This window comes from Hypanus sabinus, chromosome 1, assembly GCF_030144855.1.
Source record: "Hypanus sabinus isolate sHypSab1 chromosome 1, sHypSab1.hap1, whole genome shotgun sequence".
NCBI lineage: Eukaryota > Metazoa > Chordata > Chondrichthyes > Myliobatiformes > Dasyatidae > Hypanus > Hypanus sabinus.
The window spans coordinates 7197593-7220367 of NC_082706.1; the positions used below are offsets into that span (position 1 = coordinate 7197593).

A 22775-nucleotide genomic window follows, 5' to 3' on the forward strand; every position below is an offset into this window, starting at 1 on the left:
TTCCTTAAAGGTGGGGGGGGAGGTGGTGATAGTGGGGGCAAGGTCCCACTACCTACTGAATGGCATATGTCTCAAGCAGCCCGTGACAGCCAAGCCCAGCACTGGCCTTCACGTATAGCCAAGCTGCACAGGTGCAATGAAAAACCTATTGGCAGCTACATCACCACGGGCATCATAGCCTTTGTTCCATTGGTCTGGGCCGGCCGTGCTTGAAATGTACCAGCTGTCCATGTGATACACGACGTGATACGGAGAGCAAATTGTTGCCATGTCGCAGGCTCCCCCTCTTCATGCAGCTGATGAAACTAAATGAACGACAGAGACCGATATGGTTTGGCACCAGCAGCTCCGCTGGAGTTACCAGTCAACACGGGAGTGCCTTCAGCTCTGGATTTTCCCTCGACCTTTACTCCCAAAACCTTCTTGGTAAGTGGGTATAGCTGCAAGGCAGCTGGGATCAGAGCTTTCCTTCTTGATGAGCTGCTAACCATGCTTGATGAGCCCCGTTTGCCCAGAGTGACCGGTTTTAAGGCGCCAGTTACCTGCCTCTGCCTCTTTTCCTGTCAGTCAAAGCAGTTCTGCTGGGGTTAGTAGCTAAGCCACACATTAGAGGCTATTTGAGATGCACACCACTGGGAGCATTCAGCTGGTAGTGGGAGCTCATCCCCACTAGCACACCCGGCTATAACAACCTTAACAAACCTGCATTCAAAAGAAAAACAGATTAAACATAAATCACGCACAATTTTTACAAGAAAGAGCACAACTGCAACAAAAATAAAGTCAATTTGAGTGCAAAGTGATCGTAGTTCAAAGATTTATTATCAAGTACATATATACTGTATATCCAATATGTTTTCTGATGACAGTACTGTTGTTGGCTGGATCAAAGGTGATGACAAATCAGCATATAAAAGGAAAACTGAAAATTTGGCTGAATGGTGTCATAACAACATCCTCCTACTCAATGTCAGCAAGACCAAGGAGTTGATTATTGACTTCTGGAAGAGAAGACTAGAGCCCTTTGAGCCCTGAGGATCAGAGGTGGAGAGGGTCAGCAACTTTAAATTCCTCGGTGTTATCATCTGTCTTGGGCCCAGCAAGGAAGTGCTCTTACATAGAAAGCACAGCAATGCCTGTACTTAAAAGTTTACAAAGAATCAGCATGTTGTCTACATCTCTGAAAAACTTATATAGACTTATGGTGCAGAGTATATTGACCGGTTACATCACAACCTGGTGACTGGACTTATTTCCACTTGGCATAATTTACCTATTATTATTTAATTACTTACGGTTTTATTTTGCTATATTTCTACACTATTCTTGGTTGGTGCGACTATAACGAAACCCAGTTTCCCTCGGGATCAATAAAGTATGTCTGTCTGTCTGTGGGAACACCAATGCCCTTGCACTTAAAAGCCTACAAAAAGTAGTGGAAATGGTCCAATCCATCACGGGCAAAGCCTTCCCAACCTCTCCAGGGAGCACTGTTGCAGTAAAGCAGAATTCGACACCAAGGGCCCTCACCACCCTGCCATGCTCTCTTCTCGCTGCTGCCATCAGGTAGAAGGTGCAAGAGCCTCAGGACTTGGACCACCAGGTTCAGGAACAGCTAATACCATCAGGCTCTTGAACTGGAGGGGTTAACTTCCCACAACCTATGAATTCACTTTCAAGGACTCTTCATCTTCAGTTCTCGATATTTGTTTATTTATTTTGTTTTTGTATCAGCTATTTGTCTTTTGCTCAATGATGAGGAAGCCCTTTCACTGATTCGATTGTACTTGTACTTACTGTCAATGCCTACAAGAAAATGAATCTCAGCATTGTACATGATGACACACAGGCACTTTGATAATATATTTCCTTTGAACATAATTCATTTACTTGTGGCATTCACAATAGGTTTGAAGAAATACAATGGAGTCAATATAAAGCCGACAAACAACCAATGTGCAAAAGAAGGCAAACTGTGCAAATATAGAAAGAATAATTTAGCAATGCCTTTGACAAGGTCCCGCATGGCAGGTTGGTCAAAATGGTTCAGGCGCTCGGCGTTACAGATGAGGTAGTAAATTAGGTTTGACGTTGGTTTCGTCGGAGAAGTCAGAGACTGGTTGTATATGGATGCCTCTCTGACTGCAGGCTTATGACTACTGGTGCACCGCAGGAACTGGTGCTGGGTCCATTGTCTTTTTTATCATCTATGTCAATGATCTTGATGATGGTGTGGTAAACTGGATCAGCAAATTTGTGGATGACACCAAGATTGGGGATGTAGGTAACAGTGAGGAAGCTTATCAAAGCGTGCAGTGGGATTTGGAGCAGCTGGAAAAATGAGCTAAAAATGGCAGATGGAACTCAATGCAGACAAGTGTGAGGTGTTGCAATTTGGGAGGACAACCTAAGGTAGCACCTATGCAGTGAGTGATAGGGCACTGAGGAGTGTGGCAGAACAGAGGGATCTGGGAATACAGATCCATAATTCCTCAGAAGTGGCTAAAAGAAAGGGTTTGGAACATTAGCCTTAATAAATCAAAATATTGAAAACAGGAGTTGGGATGTTATGCTGAAGTTGTGTAAGATGTTGGTGAGGCCAACTTTAGAGAATTGTGTGCAGGGAAGATATCAGTAACATTGAATGAGTGCAGAGAAATTTCACAAGGGTGTTGCCAGGATGTAAGGACTTGGATTTACGAAAAAAGGTTGAATAGGTTAGGACATTATTCTCCAGAGCGTGGAAGAATGAGGGGAGGTTTGATAGACATATACAAAATTATGAGGGGCATAGATAGAGTAAATGCAAGCAGACTTTTTCCACTGAGGTTGTGTGGGACTGGAACTAAAGGTCATGGGTTAAGGGTGAAAGGCAAACAGTGTGAAACAGAGGGTGCTGAGAGCGCAGAATGTGCTGCTAGCAGAAGTTGTGGATTTAGGTTTCAGTTCAACTTTTAAGAATATTTGGATAGGGATTAGTCAGATTAATAGTCCGTCACTGGCTAGATGGGTTGAAGGGTAGTTTTCTATGATTCTATAACCAGCAGTCAAACCCATTCCACGGCAGTGTGTATAAATGTAATTGTTGAGCTAACTTCAATGCAGTGATTAGGTTGGTTCAAGAAGTAGCTGATATTGAACATGATGCTGTGGGGCTTCACGCTTCTGCACCTCCTGCCCAATAGAGCGGCATGAAGATGGCATGGCCTGGATGCTGAGGATCTTTGGTTCAGCATTCAACACCATAGTTCCATCCAGGCTCGACAAGAAGCTCAGAGACCTCGGCCTTCACCCTGCCTTGTGCAGCTGGATCCTGGACTTCCTGTCTGATCACCAGCAGGTTGTAAAAGTGGACTCCCTCACCTCCAACCCTCTGACTCTCAATACAGGAGCCCCTCAGGGCTGCATACTGTGTCCCCTCCTTTACTCCCTGTATACCCATGACTGTATAGCCACCCACAGCTCCAATCTGCTAATTAAATTTGCCGGCGACACTACATTGATTGGCCTTATCTCAAACAATAACAAGGTGGCCTACAGGGAAGAAGTCATCTTTCTGACATTGTGGTGTCAAGAAAACAAACTCACCCTCAATGTCGCAAAAACAAAGGGATTGGTTGTGAATTACAGGCCGAGTGGAGATGGGCTAACCCCTATTGATATCAATGGATCTGGGGTTGAGAGGGTAAACAGCTTCAAGTTCCTCGGCATCCACACCTCCAAGGACCTCACGTGGTCTGTACACACCAGCTGTGTGGTGAAAAAGGCACAACAGCGCCTCTTTCATCTCAGACAGTTGAGGAAGTTTGGTATGGGCCCCCAAACTTTCTACAGGGGCACAACTGAGAGCATCCTGACTGGCTGCATCACTGCCTGGTATGGGAACTGTACCTCCCTTGATGGCAGGATTCTGCAGAGTGGTGCGGACAGCCCAGCGCATCTGTAGTTGTGAACTTCCCTCTATTCAGGACATTTACAAGGACAGATGTGTAAAAAGGGCCCGAAGGAACATTGGGGACCTGAGTCATCCCAACCACAATAGATTCCACTTGCTACCATCCAGGAAGCGGTATCACCACATAAAAGCCAGGATCAACAGGCTCTAGGACAACTTCTGTCACCAGGCCGTCAGACTGATGAACTCATGCTGACTTGAGTGTTCTCTGTATTACATTGACTCTTCTATTTATTATAAATTACTATGATTGCACTTTGCACACTTAGATGGAGTAAAGATTTTTACTCCTCGTGTATGTGCAGGATGTTGAATTCTTGAACCTCCTGTAGATGGTGGGTTGGGATGTGCCTCTGCCGTATTGGGCAGAGAATCCGCTACTCTGCAGGTTTTTACAATCCTGTACAATCAAAATGCTTTACCGAACCACGATGCAACCCCTCCGCTGCCTCCCTCCCTCCCTCATCAACCCTTCCCTCCCTCATCAACCCTTCCCTCCTCATCCACCGACACGGGGAATCTATGACGTCAGCGAAGGCGCGCTCCCGGCTGCCGCGCGCCGCCGCCTCCACTCTCTTCCGCCGGAAGTGAGGGTCCCGCGTCGAGTTGCGGCGGAAGGGTCGGTGAGTGAGGGAGACCGCGGGCCGTTCAGCGGGAGGGATGGGCAGAGTGCGAAGCCGCCGATCGGGATGGCTGGGAAATGGAGGGGTGTTGTGAGGGCTGGGGCCCGGGAGAAGCACCGGGCTCTCCTGAGGAGATGAGGGGGGAACTGGGGGAGGCTAGGTGGGAGACTGTCGAGGGGGCGGGGCCTGGATGGCTGACTGAGGAGTTGGGCGATGGGTGCGAGACTGGGGTGAGGAGGAACGGTACTGAGTGGGAGAGGAGGTTGGTTCCTGGGGGAAACTGGGAGATAGGGTGTATCCTGGGGGAGAAGGGGTGTGGCCTGGGAGGGAGTCGGGAGAGGGGTGTGGCCTGTTGAGAGGGGGTGTGGCCTGGGGAGAGGGGGTGTGGCCTGTTGAGAGGGGGTGTGGCATGGGAGGGAGACTGGGAGAGGGGGTGTGGCCTGGGGATACTGGGGAGAGGGTGGCCTTGGGGGAGACTGGGGAGAGGGGGTGTGGCCCGGGGGAGACTGGGGAGAGGGAATGTGGCATGGGAGGGAGACTGGGAGAGGGGGTGTGGCCTGGGGATACTGGGGAGAGGGTGGCCTTGGGGGAGACTGGGGAGAGGGGGTGTGGCCTGGGGGAGACTGGGGAGAGGGGGTGTGGCCTGGGGGGAGACTGGGGAGAGGGGGTGTGGCCTCGGGTGAAACTGTGGAGAGGGAAATGGCTTGCGGGGGCCTGGGGAGAGGGGGTGTGGGCTAGGGGGAGACTGGGGAGAGGGGGAGAGGGGGATATGGCCTGGTGGGTAGTACGTGGCAGCTGGCTGGGAACCTTTTGCAGGGAGAGTTTTGTTGGGGGCAGCTGGAGATGTCTGATTGTTCTGAGGGAGCAAAGTGGAAGTTGGAAAGAACACGAGGAGTGTGAAAAGGGAAATCAGAGGGTGGTGTCAGGAAAGCCTTGCTCATCACTGCCGAGGACTGGTGTGTATTGTACTCACCTTTCCGAGGGGCGGGGGAGGTTGAAGAAGGTTGATAGGTGGTGATAAAGTATTAACAATAGTTGATACTTGAGATGCTGATGTGGGTAATTGATAAATGGGGTAAAGAGGAAGAGGGTCCTGCTAGGTGGTTGGAGGGACTGGTGGGACAGGTCCCTGGTGATCCCCCTGTTCCCTGCTCCATTCAAAATGAACCTTATACCTCAAATTCGAAGCAGGAAAAGATTAATACATTTTAAAATCAAAAACACTAAAAAGTATCCTGGAAGTGAAAAGATTGAAATTGTTAGGGGTTTACTACCCTGAGAATTGATAGCTTGCAGTCTGCTGTTGATTGGAAGAGTAATGTCTATTTTGGATTTTGTTAGAACCATTTGGCTCCAATGCCAGGAGATGAGATTAGTGTGAATAGTGCTTGACAGTTGACTTGAATGTATTGGATAACTAGGATTTATTACCATGACTCTAGTAAATTAATGTAACCACCCCAAAAATTAAAGCAGGCTTTAATTAAAGTTGAGGCCTGTGTTGAACATCCATTTTGGAGAGTCACTTATGGAAGAAAGTGGTTTTAACACAGTTTATAGATCAGATTCATTGCATTATACTGCATGGAAACAGACTCTTTGCCTCAATTGACAGTGTTGACCAATATTCCCGTTGGACCCATAACCCTAAACCTTTCCAATCCATGTACCTGCTCAACTAGCTTATTAGAAGTTGTTATTGTACCTTCCTCAATCATTTCCTCTGGCAGCTGATTCCACATAGAATACACCCTTTGTGTTCTGGTCATAATTGGAAGAGTTCCCTGGGAATAGTGGTTCCCAACCATGGACCAATACCATTAAGTAAGAGAACTGTGGACCCCTGCTTGGAAATGATCTGGATCAGCCATCTTCATCTGATTCGTTTCATGTGTTAAGAGTCATGGGTGGGACTGATTTCCAACTTTGATTACTCAATCCCTCCCCCTCTCCTGGTTTTACCTATAACCGACTATCTTGTACTTCCTCCTCTTCCCCCCCCCCCCCACCTTCTCACTCTAACATCTTTTTACTCCAGTCCTGATGAAGGGTCTCAGCTCAATGTGCCGACTGTACTCTTTTCCATGGATACTGCCTGACATACTGGGTTCCTCTGGCATTTTGCGTGTGTTGCTTGGATTTCCAACATCTGTATGTTTTCTCTTGATAATGAAGAATCCTTCTCCATCTGAGTGTGATGGTATTCCTGAGTCTCCAGCCTGGACTTGCATGGCTGACAGTAGTGAAAACTGAGAGGAAGCTACTGACACGATGAAAGAGGCCCTGAACACTACCAGAGATAGAGGATCTTCATTGCTGCCCTAAATGCCAGCGATGTAATGAGCAGAGAGACTGAAGATAAGAAATAGGAGCAGGCTATCTGGCCCGTCAAGCCTGTTCTGCCATTCAATAAAATCATGGCTGATTTGGCTGTGGACTCATCTGCACCTACTTGGCTATTCCCCATAAAGTTTAATTCCCCTACTGTGCAAAAATCTATCCAGCCTTGTCTGAAATATACTTACTGAGAATTCCACAGATTCACCACTCTCTGGGAAAAGCAGATCTTCCTCATCTCCATCCTAAATTTATTCCCCTGCATCTTGAGGCTATGTCCCCTAGTTCTAGTTTCACCTACCAGTGGAAACAACTTTCCTGCCTCTGTCTTATCTATCCCTTTCGTAATTTTATATGTTTCTATAAGATCTCCTCTCATTCTTCTGAATTCCAGTGAGTACAATCCCAGGTGACAGTCTCTCTTCATAGTCTAACCCCCTCATCACTGGAATCAACCTGGTTACCTCCTCTGTACCGCCTCCAAAGCCAGTATATCCTTCTTCAAGTAATGAGACCAGAACTGCACGCAGTACTCCAGATGCAGCCTCATCAGTACCCTGTATGGTTGGAGCAAAGCCTCCCTGCTCTTAAATTTAATCCCTCTAGCAATGGAAGTCAACATTCCATTTGCCTTATTGATAGCCTGATGCACCTGCAAACCAACCTTTTGTAATTCACACAGAAGCACTCCCAAGTCCCCCTGCACAACAGCATGCTGCATTCATTTACCATTTAAATAATAATCTGGTCTTCCATTTTTCCTTCCAAAGTGGATGGCCTCACATTTACCAACTTTGTACTCCATCTGCCAGACCCTTGCCCACTCACTTAACCTGTCGATATCTCTCTGCAGGTTCTTCGTATCCTTAGGAGTGTTATTCATGGAGTATAAAGGGCAGTCATTTGCAGTATTTCGCATTTCCGTTAGTAAAGCTTCAGAATTCCTGTTGTCTTACAATATAATGGCTGAAAGTCAAAATAAATTTATCAGTGCTGCTTCCAGTGTGCAAGCTCAGAGAGTCAGATGGTGATCAAAGTAAATTTATTACCAAACACATCTATATGGGTGTCAGAGTGGAGATGTGTCCCTACCAAAGGAGCTATAAGGTGCTTCTTTCCTCCGCTAGCCTGCAGGTCACCCTTGGGCAAGGTGTAGCACCTGCTTAGCTCCTGTTCAGGGTCGCGTGAAACCATGAGAGCAGGTGGTGGATGGTCATATGAGCAGCTAGTACATAACACAAATCCTGGTTATGTGACCACAGACAATCTCTGAAGATGATTGATAATGGGTAAAACAAGACAAATCGCAAAGGATGAGTTGTGGAGCCCTTGACAGTGATTCTGTAGGTTGTGGAATCAGTTCAGTGGAACTGTTTCTGAACCTGGTGGTGTGGGACCCAAGGCTCCTGTACCTCCTTCCCAGTGGTAACAATGAGAAGAGAGCATGGCCTCATCGGGGGTTCGTGGGTGAAGAGGGTCTTTGGTACTGAGCCCCGGACGAGGGTGGGGGTCCTTGATGATGGAAGCTGCTCTCTTGTGACAGCACTGCATGAATATGTGCAGATTGGAGGTGAGAGCTTTGCCTATGATGGGCTGGTGACATGAATGAAGTAGTTGTTGCACTTTGCCTCATTTATGTTTTTGCTTTGTTACAGGTTACCTAGTCCAGATATCTAGCCCGAGCCCATTTTGGTATTATTCCACCCTGAAGTGCTTTCCGGAGACTGAGGCAGTTATGCTGGACCGAGACCTCGGGTGGGTATACAGCTTGTGAAACGGAATGCTCAGTTGTTGGTCTGCAATCTAGTATCCTGTTTCTCTGTTTATCTGCAACTTCTTCCAGAAGAATACTCTTTGAGAGCCAATAAAATTTAGTAATAAACTGAGGCTATATGGCCGGTAGCCAGGATTGGGATGTTCCCATTGATTGTTTGGCAGTCTTTGATATTATAGTTTTTTCTATTAGTTCTACTCCTCTTCTTGATTATATAACCATATAACAATTACAGCGCAGAAACAGGCCATCTCGGCCCTTCTAGTCCATGCCAAACGCTTACTCTCACCTAGTCCGACCTACCTGCACTCAGCCCATAACCCTCCCTTCCTTTCCTGTCCATATACCTATCCAATTTTTTTTTAAATGACAAAATTGAACCTGTCTCTACCACTTCTACTGGAAGCTCATTCCACACAGCTACCACTCTCTGAGTAAAGAAGTTCCCCCTAGTGTTACCCCTAAACTTTTGCCCCTTAACTCTCAACTCATGTCCTCTTGTTTGAATCTCCCCTACTCTCAATGGAAAAAGCCTATCCACGTCAACTCTATCTATCTCCTTCATAATTTTAAATATCTCTATCAAGTCCCCCCTCAACCTTCTATGCTCCAAAGAATAAAGACCTAACTTGTTCAACCTTTCTCTGTAACTTAGGTGCTGAAACCCAGGTAACATTCTCTATTTTGTTGATATCTGTCCTATAATTCGGTGACCAGAACTATACAGAATACTCCAAATTTGGCCTCACCAATGCTTTGTACAATTTTAACATTACATCCCAACTCCTATACTCAGTGCTCTGATTTATAAAGGCCAGCATATCAAAAGCTTTCTTCACCACCCTATCCACACGAGATTCCACCTTCAGGGAACTGTGCACCATTATTCCTAGATCACTCTGTTCTACTACATTCCTCAATGCCCTACCATTTACCATGTATGTCCTATTTTGATTAGTCCTACCAAAATGTAGCACCTCACACTTAATCAGCATTAAACTCCATCTGCCATCTTTCAGCCCACTCTTCAACCTGGCCTAAATCTCTCTGCAAGCTTTGAAAACCTACTTCATTATCCACATGATTTTCCTGTAAATGCCTCCAAGAAAACAAATCTCCAGGTAGTATATGGTGACATATATGTGCTTTGATAATAAATTTACTTTAAAATTTCAAAACTAGTGTTATCGAACTATCAGATTTGACTGGAGTTGCTTGGTCATCTGGTGTGAAATTTGCGCAGCAGGTGTATTGGAAGAAGACACGACGAAGCTGGATGAGGGTGACGATCGTACTGAGGAATGAATTGGGCTTTTTCATGACAAAAATGCTAGGCACAGCTCACTAGAGGCTAAAACAGTGAAGTGGTTTGACAGAGTAATCCTAAAGCAGATATCTCAATCTGTGGGGAAAACTAATTTTAATGGACATGTAAGATGATAACCCTGGAAGGGGATTCATAATTAGCATGTGGGAAAAGCCATTATAAGAGCAGGCCACTCTGGCCTTATGAGAAATGGTAATTGACACTTATACAAACTAGACATTTGAGGTATGGATTAAATGTTCTTCTTGTGGAACTTTGTGAAAAAGTTAAACAAGACAGTTTATTTTCAACTTGTCACACAAAATGCTGAAGGAACTCAGTAGGTCAGGCAGCATCTGTGGGGAAAAGCATGAACATTTCGGACCGAGACACTTCATCAGGGTTCAGGATTTCATCAGGATTTTCAACTTGTATTCCTTAACATATATGCAGGTGACAGTTTGGCATAATGAAAAATTATGGGCCGTTACCTAGGAATTCAAGCTCCACCCGAGATGGGAGCTGGTGGGGGTGGGGTGTCACCTGTTGTTGAGGTGAATGGTACAAGATAACTAGATGTGCACATAAGAAACATGGAGTATTTGTTGGGGTGATGGTGGGGAGAAGGCATGAGCTCAGACATCATGTGATCTGTTTCTGTTCTGTAAATTTGGTGTCATTCTATGCATAGTTGTTAAACTGCATATATCGGACTAATTGATTGATAGTTTAATGATGTTAAATTCAGTTAATGGTGAGGCATTCAGTGCTGGTGGTTGTCTATCATGTCTGATGACAGCAGGAAATCTGTGCGGGAGAGTTTTTAATGTGAAAAAACCATTGTACTGGGGCAGTTCCACTCTTGTTCTCACAAGTCTGGGTTAAATAACGTGAACAACTATCACAAACTGGAGTCCTGCTTAGTTACAGTCGATGACAATGATGTCTTCTTTGTCTCGTCGTGGCCTGCGCTCTCCATGGAGCGCTGTAGTACCATCTCACTGTAGATCTCATCCGCCCAGCCCGCAGGAGCTGATTTTGCATGCTAGGACAGGTATGTCCTTATCACATTGGGGTATGAAGCTGCAGGCCACCGTCACCTGGTTAAGCCCACTTGTCTAAGTGGTGTACTGGGGTGTAGCTACTGTCACATGCAAACAGCTACTTAGAGCCACAGGTGAGAGCTGAGTTTTGAGAGGGGACCAAAGGTGAGTGAGCTGCCCCAGAATGGACATGACAAGCCCCTTCACCAGAGGTACTAGCCCTCCTTGGACACCCCATACACTCCAATTCAGTATTGGGCTTTAAAACTTTAGATGGGTAGTGAAGGGCAACGGTGGACGTTAGGCTGTTCCAGGTTGGAGGGTTCTGGATTCGACAGTCTGTGCGAGCTAGAGGCACAAGGGTCCCCGAGAGTTTGAGCTGGGAATCCAGTGACCGATTGTTGGTTAGTCTGGGGGTCAGAGTCCAAAGATTGATCAGAAGTCTGGAAGTCATAGTCCTATGGTGGGGGGCTGGAGACCCAGAGGTTGGAGGGCCATCCTTGGCTGTGGTTATTGGGAGGGAAGGGGGCTTATTGTTTTGCTGCTTGTGTTTTGCCAAGCACTGTGGGCATACTATGTTGGTGCAGAAATATATGCTACACTTGTGGGCTTCCCCCATCATATCTTCATATGTGTTGGTTGCTAATGCAAATGCCACATCTCTGTATGCTTCAGTGCGCATGTGATAAATAAATCAGAATTGGATCACCTAAAATATGTGTATTTTGAGACTATTTTGGACAGAGCTTGGCAATATGTAGAATAAGTTACCCCGGTATTTTTGCAGATTAGTAGCTAAAACTCAATTGCAATTGGTTTGCAGTTTGAATATGTGCAAGCTGCTGGATTTGATTAAGTGTTCTGTATTTTAGTGCCTCAGAGGGAAATCCAGCCCAGAATTATTTGGGAATTGTATTAACTAAAGCAGAATGTTGCGAATATTTCTGTAAATTATCTTTGAATTGCAGCTTGCTGTTATTATTCAGTTCTTAACTCAAAGCTCATCAGCTGTTTAACCAGGATCTTACTCTAACATGCAGTGTTGAATTTGGAGATTACATGGATATGAATATTTTATTACCATAAACAAAAGCTGCCCAGTTAGAGCTTACTGTTGAATTTTTAATAGACAGTTTCTGTTAACTGTGATTTCTTTTTGAAACATGCATCCTTAATTCCTTTTGGTTGCTGTTACTCCATTGTTGTCAGAACCGGAACGGCACATCCTGCAGCATTGGAATGGTAGTGAGCAATGATATTTAATCATGGTCTTCTACTTCTATCTACCAAACTAAAGACTTATCTCTGAGGAGTCTGTCTCTCCATTTGCTCTCCCTAAGATATCCTGCAGCCTTCTTGACCAATTCAGAGTGGCACAACCTCTGTTCTCTAGAGCAGGCTTGCTACCTGTTCTCATCCTTGGTCATGATGACCTAAGGAGAGTACAGGTGTGTTAGAGGTCAGATTGGGGATAGGGATGTGGAGGAGTTCAAGATCAGGCCTCCACTTTGTACAAAGTCCAGCAACGCGGACGGGTGACAAAGGATATCTGCAGTCCAAGTCTCCGTTCTGTGCTCAAAGTTCCGGCAGTGTGGATGTGGGACAAAGGAAATCTGTCCAGGCTTCTGCTCTGTACTCGAAGGCCAGTGACGAAGGACTACTGTGTCAATGTGTCCCATCATTGGATGTCCATGCAAGGAGGAGGCACGAGGGCCAGGCAGTTGGCATGTTTGGAATTCAGGTCCCATCATCGGCTAGTCTTGCTGTGGGGATGATGGTGGGGGGGGTCAGTACTGAAGGATGATCGAACGTCGAGAGCCAATGGCCCAAGCCAGGAGGTCCGTCCTGGAGTTGGATGACTTTATGTGGTGAATGGCAGGGAGGAACGGCGCCTGTTTTGCTGTTGTTTTGTTGCTTGTGGTGGTCTGATGTTCTGCCAAAATTTGTGGGCATGCTATGATGTTACCGGAATATGTGGCGACTGTTGTGGGCTGCTCCCAGCGCATCCCCAGACTGTGCTGGTTTTAACACAAATGATGCAGTTCCCTGTATATTTTGATGTACCCGTGATAAATAATTCAGAATCTACTGTTAAAAGAGCAATAATGTTACTGAGTGCAGCAGCAATTAACATTGCCACTTTCATCTTCATTTGTAGTCCAACCCCATCTTACCCGCCTACGTATCCGGAGCCCAATATCGGGTAAGGACATTGTAGTTTTGTTTGGTATCTGTAATGTCTTTTTAATTGAAGGGACATTTCATTCTGTTATGGATCCATATTTCGGGATTCAACTATAATCTTTGTATCGTACATTATATATACGTCAAATATTGAGCTGATTTTATTATTGCTGTTTAAGTTTAGCAGTTCAGCAAGAGCAACTGATGATTTGAAGAGAGAGTAGATCTCTGCTGGCTAACTGATTATACAGCATTTTTGTAATACAGTACTGTACAAAAGTCTTGGGCATATATATTGCTAGGGTGTTTAAAACTTGTGCACAGTACTGAGGTAATTTTGTGTTACACTGTACTACTGCCACAAAAAACAAATTTCATGAGATATGTGAGTGATGATAAACCTGATTCTGATATGGGTCTCTATTTTGGACTAGAGTGGGAAAGGGGCAGGAAGAGGGTAATCGTGGTTGGGAAAAGGGGAAGGGAGAGGGGAGGAAGTGGGAAGCACCAGGCATTCTGTAATGATCAATAAACCAATTGTTTGGAATCAAATGACCTTGCCTGGTGTCTCAGGGCTGGGTGTGTCTGCACACGTGCCACTACCCTGCCCCGGCACTCATTCTCTGCCACCTGTCCCACACCCCTCCTGCAGGGCTCCATCCTCATCATTCCCAACATCCTTTGCTCCCGCCAGATCTACAAACAAGTCAGCTACTTATTCACTGTCAGTAATAATGTAAATAATGTGACAATTGGCTCAATTCTTTCTAGCTCACACTATTATATAAAATATACAGTTATTCCATAATTGTTTTGGTAATATCAGGTGTTTTGTTATAGTCTTTGAAATGGTAGACTTCAGTAGCAGATTTATTTGTGTAACAGCTGTCATTTATTCTAGACAATTTGTTACAGATCTTTTTAAATTTAATTTGCTTACTAATGCAATCCCACTATTTCAGAAGACACACACCCTATATGTCACAACCCGAGTTCAGGATCTATGAACTCAACAAACGTCTCCAGAACTGGACAGAGGTAAGTAATTTCAAGGTGGTTAGATGGTAGGGGCTTCAATTATGTATATTGTCAGAACTTCCAATCCGCTTATAGCTAAAATTTGTTCTCTGTTTAAACTCCATAGTGAAAATTAGCAAAGTTAGCACCTGGAAATGAAAGAAACCGAATTGGTTGAGGTAGCATAGCAGTTAGCACGACAATATTGCAATTCAGAGCATCAGAGTTCAATCCCGGCATTCTCTGTAAGGAGTTTGTACGTCTTCCCATGGAACGTGTGGGTTTCTCTGGGTGCTCCGGTTTCTTCCCACAGTCCAAAGGCGTACTGGGTGGGTTAATTGGTCATTGCAAATTGTCCCGTGATTAGGTTAGGGTTAAATTGCAGTTGTTGGGCGGTGTGGCTTGAATGGCTGAAAGGCCTACTCTGTGCTATATCTTTTTTTCTGTTTACAATATTTTTATTCAGAAGAAAAAAAACAAGATTTACAGAGTGCAACACATAGATACATCTCAACATAACTTGTATACATTCATATATTGTAATAAAATTGATCAAAATGTTATAGCATAACACATAAAGGTATACCACTCTCTAATCAAAAATTTAAAGATAAGTCATACATCATAAAAGAAATGTTTTATATCAAAAAAAGTCAACCCCCTACCAACTACCAAAAAAAGGCTGATGGATGATAATGGATAATTAGAAAAAAAAACTTATTCACTTAAAAAGAGAAGAAAAAAATATACATAAAAGTCTGTGCACTGTTAAACTTCATAAATTGGAAAAGTAATTTAGGAAAGGTCCCCAGATATCATAAAAAGATTTTTGAATTTAAGACTGAGCAGCAGATCTTTTCTAAATTTAAATAAGACATAATATCACGTAGCCATTGAAGATGTGTAGGAGGGGTAGACTCCTTCCATTTAAGCAAGATTGCTCTTCTTGCTAAAAGAGAGTCTGCTATATCTGTAAATAAATAAATAGTTAGAGAAAAACCGACCTATAGCTACCTGCATCGGGAGGGTCTGTTGACCAATTTCCATTGCTACTCATTCACTAGTTTCTGGGGTACAGTAAGTACACAGGCGTGCTTTTCTTAGTACTTTTCCAAAGTGACCTTCAATTAAATTAGTGTTGTTCCACTGTGGGGTTTCTGAACACGTCCCTTTGAAAGAGAAAAAAGACAGTTAGGGTTAATGAGGAACATACACAAAACGCTAGTGGAATGCAGCAGGCCAGGCAGCATCATTGCTTCTTCCTATAGATGCTGCCTGGCCTGCTGTGTTCCACCAGAATTTCCAACATCTGCAGATTTCCTCGTGTAGGGTTAATGAGTCGTGGGTATGCCATGTTGATGCCGGTAGCGTGGTGATACTTGTGGGCTGCCCAGCATAACCTTTATTGATTTGATTTGAAGTACACGGCACATTTCACTGGATGTTGTAAAGTACCGTACATCTGACAAAGCTAATCTCATGTATGTTTCTCTGTTAGTTTAATTTGGTTCCATATTCAACAAGTGTGAAGGACTTTTGTCCCCAGTGATTACATTGTTGGTGTGATTTTTTTTTCCCTCTCTCTCCAGGAGTGTGACAACCTTTGGTGGGATGCTTTCACCACAGAATTTTTTGAAGACGATGCAGTATTGACTGTGGCCTGCTGCCTAGAAGATGGACCAAAAAGATACAGTGAGTTTTTGTTGCTGTCCTTCATAGCTCGCACATATTTCAAGTAAAAAGCATGTAATGAAGTAAATTAGAAAATAATGTGCTTTTATTTAAAGGCATAAAAATTAGCAAGAAACATTAATAAAATGTGTCAAGTATTGTAAAATGTCCAATACAAATACCCTGTAATTCAGTAAACTGTTATCAGCCAGTACTTACCAACTGTTTACTCATGGTTATCCAATTTAGGCTTTATCAACATCATTATGTGCTATGACGAGCGATGTAGGTGATCATGGCTACATGACCTTGATTGTTCTTGTCAAATTTTTCTACAGAAGTGATTTGTCTTTGCTGTCTTCTGGGCAGTGTCTTTACAAGACAATTGCCCCCAGCCTTTATCAATACATTTCAAAGATTCTCTGCCTGGTGTCAGTAGTTGCATAACCAGGACTTGTGATATGTACCACTTGCTCCCATGGCTTCACATGACTCTGATCGGGGGGGGCTAAGCAGGTGCTACACCTTGCCCAGGGGTGACCTGCAGGCCAGCAAAGGGAAGGAGCACCTTACACCTCCTTTGGTGGAGATGTCTCTCCACCCCACCACCTTAGTTTAGGCTTCAGCAGAACCTTTTGGCTCCAGATCTCATCACAACCATGTTGCTGATAAATAAAGAGAAATAAAGATTAGTTTGATTTGTTGCAAGTATGTTGAAATCTAGTGAAATATGCTATTTGTATCAATGAGCAGCGCAGTCTGAGGATATGCTGCGGGCAGCTTGCAGGTGTAGCCACACTTAGGGCACCAATGGTCCAATGGAATGATCCCAATACGTATATCATAAGAATGTGGAAGGAAACTGGAGCACCTGGAGAAAACCCAAGTGGACATGGGAGAGATAAATTCCTTGGAGACAGCAGCAGGAATCGTACCACAATCTTCCAATCTCAGGAGCTGTAAAGATTTATGCTAATCTTTATGCTACTGACATAGATGTGGGTGAAAGAGCTCTTTACTGAGGTTGGAGTGATTGCTGTTGCCAAGTAGGCAGCACCTGATAGACGGTGGCACCAAGGTGGGCTGATAAAACTGAAATTAACTGGGAAAATACTCCAAAAGTTGTGGTCATACCTCCACAAAGACAGATGGTTGTGATCTGTTTTTCTGGAGGTAGGCAGCATGGTAGTGTAGGGGTTAGCGCAATCGTTTTACAGAGCTAGTGATCATCAGTTGGGTTGGATTGCTGCTGTCTGAAAGGGGTTTGTATGTCCTCCCCGTGACGTACAGGTTGGGTTTAGTAAGCTGTGGGCATGCTATGTTGGCGCTGGAAGCATGATTTCACTTGTGGACTGCCCCCAGCACACTCCAGGGACTGTGTTGGACTTTGATGCAAAACAATGCATTTCACTGTATGTTTTAATGTACATGTGACAATTAAAACTAATTTTTGTAAAATCAATTCAATTCTAGATCCAGGATGTTACTGCAGGAATTCCTTAGGGCAGTGTCCTTGGTCCAACCGTATTTATCTGCTTCATTGACCTTCCTTCCATGATAAGATCAGAAGAGACCTGAAGACCACAAGATGTAGGAGCAGAATTAGGCCATTTGGCCCATCGAGTCTGCTCCACCATTTTATCATGGCTGATCCAATTTTCCTCTCAGCCCCAATCTCCTGCCTTCTCCCCTAACCCTTCATGCCCTGACCATTAAAGAATCTATCGTCTGCTTTACATATACATAAAGACTTAGCTTCCACAGCTGCTTGTGGCAACGAATTTCACAGAATCACCACTCTCTGGTTAAAGAAATTCCTCCTCATCTCCATTCTAAAAGGACACCCCTCTATTCTGAGTCTGTGCCCTCTGACCTTAGACTCCCCCACCATAGGAAACATCCTCTCCACATCCACTCTATCTGTGTCCTCTGGTCCTAGACTCCCCCACTATAGGAAACATCCCCTCCACATCCACTCTATCTGTGTCCTCTGGTCCTAGACTCCCCACCATAGGAAACATCATCTCCACATCCACTCTATCTGTGTCCTCTGGTCCTAGACTCCTCCACTATAGGAAACATCATCTCCACATCCACTCTGTCTGTGTCCTCTGGTCCTAGACTCCCCCACTATAGGAAACATCATCTCCACATCCACTCTACCAAGGCTTTTCACCATTTGATAGGTTTCAATGAGGTTTCATTTTTGGGAACCTTATTTGAGTCCTCTCCAAATTCAGCCCATCCTTTCTCAGATAAGGGCCTAAAACTGCTGACAATACTCCAAGTGAGGCCTCAGCAGTGCTTTATATAAAGTTTCAATATTACATCCTTGCTTTTATATTCTAGTTCTCTTGAAATGAATGCCAACATTGCATTTACCTTCCTCACCACAGACACACCCTGACTCTATTTCCCAAGTCCCTTTACCTTAGTTTTTGTATTTTCTCTCCACATAGAAAATATTCAACCCTTTCATTTATTCCACCAAAGCGCACTCCTCGATGTTGTATTCCATCTGCCACTTGTTTGCCCATTCTCTTAATCTAAGTCCTTTTGTAGCTTCTCTACTTCCTCAAAACTACCTGCCCCTCCATCTATCTTCACATGGTCGGCAAACTTTGCAACAAAGCCATCAGTTCCATCATCCAAATTATTGACATATAATGTAAAAAAGTATCGGTCCCAACACAGACCCCATGGAACACCATTAGTCACCGGCAGCCAGTCAGGAACGGCTTTGTTTATTCCCACTCTTTGCCTCCTACCAATCAGCTCTGCTTTATCCATGCTAGAATACCATGGGCTCAAACTTGTTAAGCAGCCTCGTGTGGCACCTTGTCAAAAAGGCCTTCTGGAAGTCCAAGAACACAACATCAACTGATACTTCATTTCTATCCTGCTTGTTATTTCTTCAAAGAATTCCAACAGAGTTGCAGGCAAGATTTTCCCTTGAGGAAACCATGCTGAATACGGCCTGTTTTATCATGTGCTTCCAAGTATCATTCTTAATAATAGACCAACATCTTCCCTACCTCTGAAGTCAGACTAACTGGCCTATAGTTTCCTTTCTTTTGCCTGTCTCCCTTCTTAAAAAATAGAATGACTTTTGCAATTTTCCAGTGTTCTGGAACCATTCTAGAATCTAGTGATTCTAGAGAGATCATTACTAATGTCTTCACAATCTCTTCAGCCACCTCATTCTGGTCTAGGTGACTTTTTTTAATCTTAAAACATTTCAGTTTCCCAAGAACCTTCTCCCTAGTAATGGTAACTTCACACACTTCATTACCCCTAACACCTGGAGCTTCCACCCTACTGCTGGTGTCTTCTGCAGTAAAGACCGATGCATAATACTTATTCAGTTCGTTTGCCATTTCGTTGTCCCCCATTGCTACCTCTCCAGCTTCGTTTTCCAGCGGTCCAATATCCACTTTCACCTCTCTTTTACACTTTATGTGTTTGAAGAAGCTTTTGATATCCTCTTTGTTATTATTGGCGAGGTGAAATTCAACTTTATTCACAAATCCTCAACAACTAAACCAGTCCATGTCTGAATGTAGCAGGAAATGGACAACATTTTCAGGCATAGGCTGATACGGGTTTCCCCCGCTATCTGAAGGTAGTGTTCCTATGAAACCGTTCGTAAGCTGAAATGTTGTAAAGCAAAGAAGCAATTTCCATTAATTTATATGGGAAAAATTTGAACATTCCCAGACCCCAAAAAAACCTACCAAATTATACCAAATAGCACATAAAACCTAAAATAACACTAACATATAGTAAAAGCAGGAATGATATGATAAATACACAGCTATATAAAGTAGAAATGATGAATGTGCAGTGTAATCTCACTTACCAGAATTGGGAAGATTGAGCCAAAACCGATTTGTAGAAAAAAGTCGGCACATACATGCATGCACATACACCTGCCTGCGCAAGGCTCCGTGGTCATGGTAGTCTTTCTCGGGAGTAAACACAAGTTTAAAGCAGGCATCTTTTTTCGTAAAAACGAAAATCCTCTTGGTTAGCGAAAACAGGTACTAATGTAATGTCGTAAAGTGAACGTTCAGAAAGCAGGGGCAGCTATATATGGTAAGTAACATTTATGTCATAGAAGTGCTAGGCAACAACTCCAACAAAATAGACTTAGAATTTTTTATTTACTGGCATTGCTATTGCTGAGTCCCCTGATCAATATCCTGGGGCCACTATTAACTCAGCTGGGACAGTTATGTGGCTACAAGGACAGATCAGAGGCTAGAGTTAGTCATCTCTATCGTGGGTACTAGCCTCCGTAGTATCCAGGACATCTTCAAGGAGTGGTGCCTCAGAAAGTTAGTGTCCTCCACTAAAGTCTCACAGCCACCCAGGACATGCTCTCTTCTCATTGTTGCCGTCAGGCCTGAAGGCACCCACTCAGCGATTCAGGAACAGGTTCTTCTCCTCTCCCATCTGAATTCTGAATGTTCATTGAACCCATGAACACTACCTCACTACTTATCTAATTCAGCTGTTTAATATAGCTATACATATATTTTTATTGTAATTAAGATTTTTTTCACAATTATTGTGTATTGCATTGTATGCCAGTGATATTAAACCTTATTCTGATTCTGAAATGTATGTTATTCACTTGATAGATGAGAAATGTCCAGCATTCTGCAGACTACTAGCTGCTTTGAATTCATTACATTGTGGACAAATTGGTTCAAGATCTTGAAGTTTAACTATTCTTGTCTCTTGTTTCTCCTAAGCAATTGGCCGGACTCTAATCCCTCGCTATTTTCGTAGTATCTTTGATGGTGGAGCAACAGACCTTTATTTTAACTTGAAGCACTCAAAAGAATCATTCCATGGCAATCTGGTGATATTGGACTGTGACCTCTGCAGCATGGTCACACTACACAACAAACCTATCTTCACCAAGGTAGGACAAGCCCTGCATGTTTGAGTGGGTGGCTTGAGTTCTTGCTGTCACTCTGAACCTGCAGTTAGATCAGGAATCAGGAGAGCAGTTATTTAGTTTTTAATTTATCCCAGTTAATTTTTGCTGTGGCATTCATTTAGAAATACAGATGAGCTAAAAAAAAAGTGGCTAGTGTTAAAAGTAGAGTATCAAGATTTTTAACTTAAATAATTTGTAGTAGTCCTAACTTGTAGATGTTTTGCACAACTTTTTAGTTCTGATGCAATACACGCAAAATACTGGAGAAACTCAGTTGAAGGATGCAGGACAAGACTGAGAAATTATGAATTTAACAGACAGCAGAGATCAGTTTGATTATGACCATAGCCTTGATGAATTGGAAGTTGAATGAGTTGCCATGTCATTCCGTTTGCTCCTGTCTATTTATCCAGGTGTGTACAGAAGGTCGCCTCTACCTTGAATTTACCTTTGATGATTTGATGCGCATAAAGAATTGGCATTTTAATATCAGACAAAATCGTGAACTCCTCTCACGCAGCATCCTTGCAACGCATGTGAGTATCTGACTTCCACTTAAAAGTGGTTTCAGCTGGTTAGTCTAACACCACATGAAGATGTATTCACAGATGGTGTTAAGGAAAGCCACCCTAAAAGGCACCTCCCTACAAACGAGGGTACATGACAAAAATACACATGGTGGTCTCTTTATTAAGTACAGGAATGGAGCTAGGTGTGGTTTTCCGCTACTGTAGCCCATCCACTTCAAGGTTTAACGTGCATTCAGAGATGCACATCATTGTTGTAACGCATGGTGATTTGAGTTACTGTCACTTTCCTGTCAGCTTGATCCACTCTGCCCATTCTTCTCTAACCTCTCTCATTAACAGGTCATTTTCGTCCACAGAACTGCTACTCACTGGATGTTATTTTGTGTTTCACACAATTCTCTGTAAGCTCCAGAGACTGCTGTGCATGAAAATCCTAAGGGATCAGCAGTTTCTGAGATACTTACTCCGTCCTGTCTAGCACCAATAATCGATCAACAGTCAAGATCTCTTAGAACATATTTGTTTCTTATTCTGGAGTTTGTTGTGACAATAACTGAGCCTCTTGACCATATCTGCATGCTTCTATGCATTGAGTTACTGTCACATGATTGGTTGATTAGATATTTGCATTATCAAGCAGCTGTACCTAATAAAGTGGTCACTGAGTGTACATTCCTGAAAGTTTACCTGACTTTGTAGTTACAGTGTTAATTCTGTTAGTGGCAGGTTTGATATTTGGGAAAAAAAACTTTTAAAAATGAATTTTTGTTTTCATTTTAAATTTTAGTATTTTGTGTAACTAACCACATTAATATTTGTCACCTTGCAAAGTAAAGTTCATTACACACAGGCCCTTTGAGTTGCACCACCCAGCAACCTACCAATTTAACCCTAGCCTAAAGCAGGACAAGTTACAGTGACCAGTTACCCCATTAATCAGTACATCATTACAATATATATTAATGATTTATATGAAGGGATTAAAAGTAACATTAGCAAACTTGCAGATGACACAAAGCTGGGTGGCAGTGTGAAATGTCAGGAGGATGTTATGAGAATGCAGGGTGACTTGGACAGGTTGGGTGAGTGGGCAGATACATGGCAGATGTAGTTTAATGTGGATAAATGTGAGGTTATCCATTTTGGTGGCAAGAACAGGAAGGCAGATTACTATCTGAATTGTGTCAAGTTAGGAAAAGGGGAAGTACAACGAGATCCAGGTGTCCTTGTTCATCAGTCACTGAAAGTAAGTGTGTAGGTACAGCAGGCAGTGAAGAAAGCTAATGGCATGTTGGCTTTCATAACAAAGGGAGTTGTAAAGGTGCAAAGAGGTCCTTGTGCAGTTGTACAGGGCCCTGGTGAGACCACACCTGGAGTACTGTGTTCA

General features: G+C 43.6%; 1 protein-coding gene across 13 annotated transcripts in view; it reads left to right on the forward strand.

The window, feature by feature from the left end:
* LOC132390878 (LIM domain-binding protein 1-like) overlaps window positions 1-22775 on the forward strand; it is a 41934-nt gene that overhangs the window by 473 nt on the left and 18686 nt on the right. For 9 of the 13 annotated variants that reach the window (XM_059963420.1, XM_059963453.1, XM_059963430.1 and 6 more), the window contains exons 2-7: window positions 8571-8670; window positions 13197-13241; window positions 14185-14260; window positions 15829-15931; window positions 20668-20840; window positions 21272-21394. In XM_059963420.1, coding sequence (XP_059819403.1) covers window positions 8571-8670; window positions 13197-13241; window positions 14185-14260; window positions 15829-15931; window positions 20668-20840; window positions 21272-21394 — 620 coding nt within the window. Of the gene's footprint in view, window positions 1-4483; window positions 4579-5384; window positions 5535-8570; window positions 8671-13196; window positions 13242-14184; window positions 14261-15828; window positions 15932-20667; window positions 20841-21271; window positions 21395-22775 lie in introns of those variants that run through there. The other 4 variants (XM_059963434.1, XM_059963447.1, XM_059963441.1 and 1 more) reach the window with 4 other exon arrangements.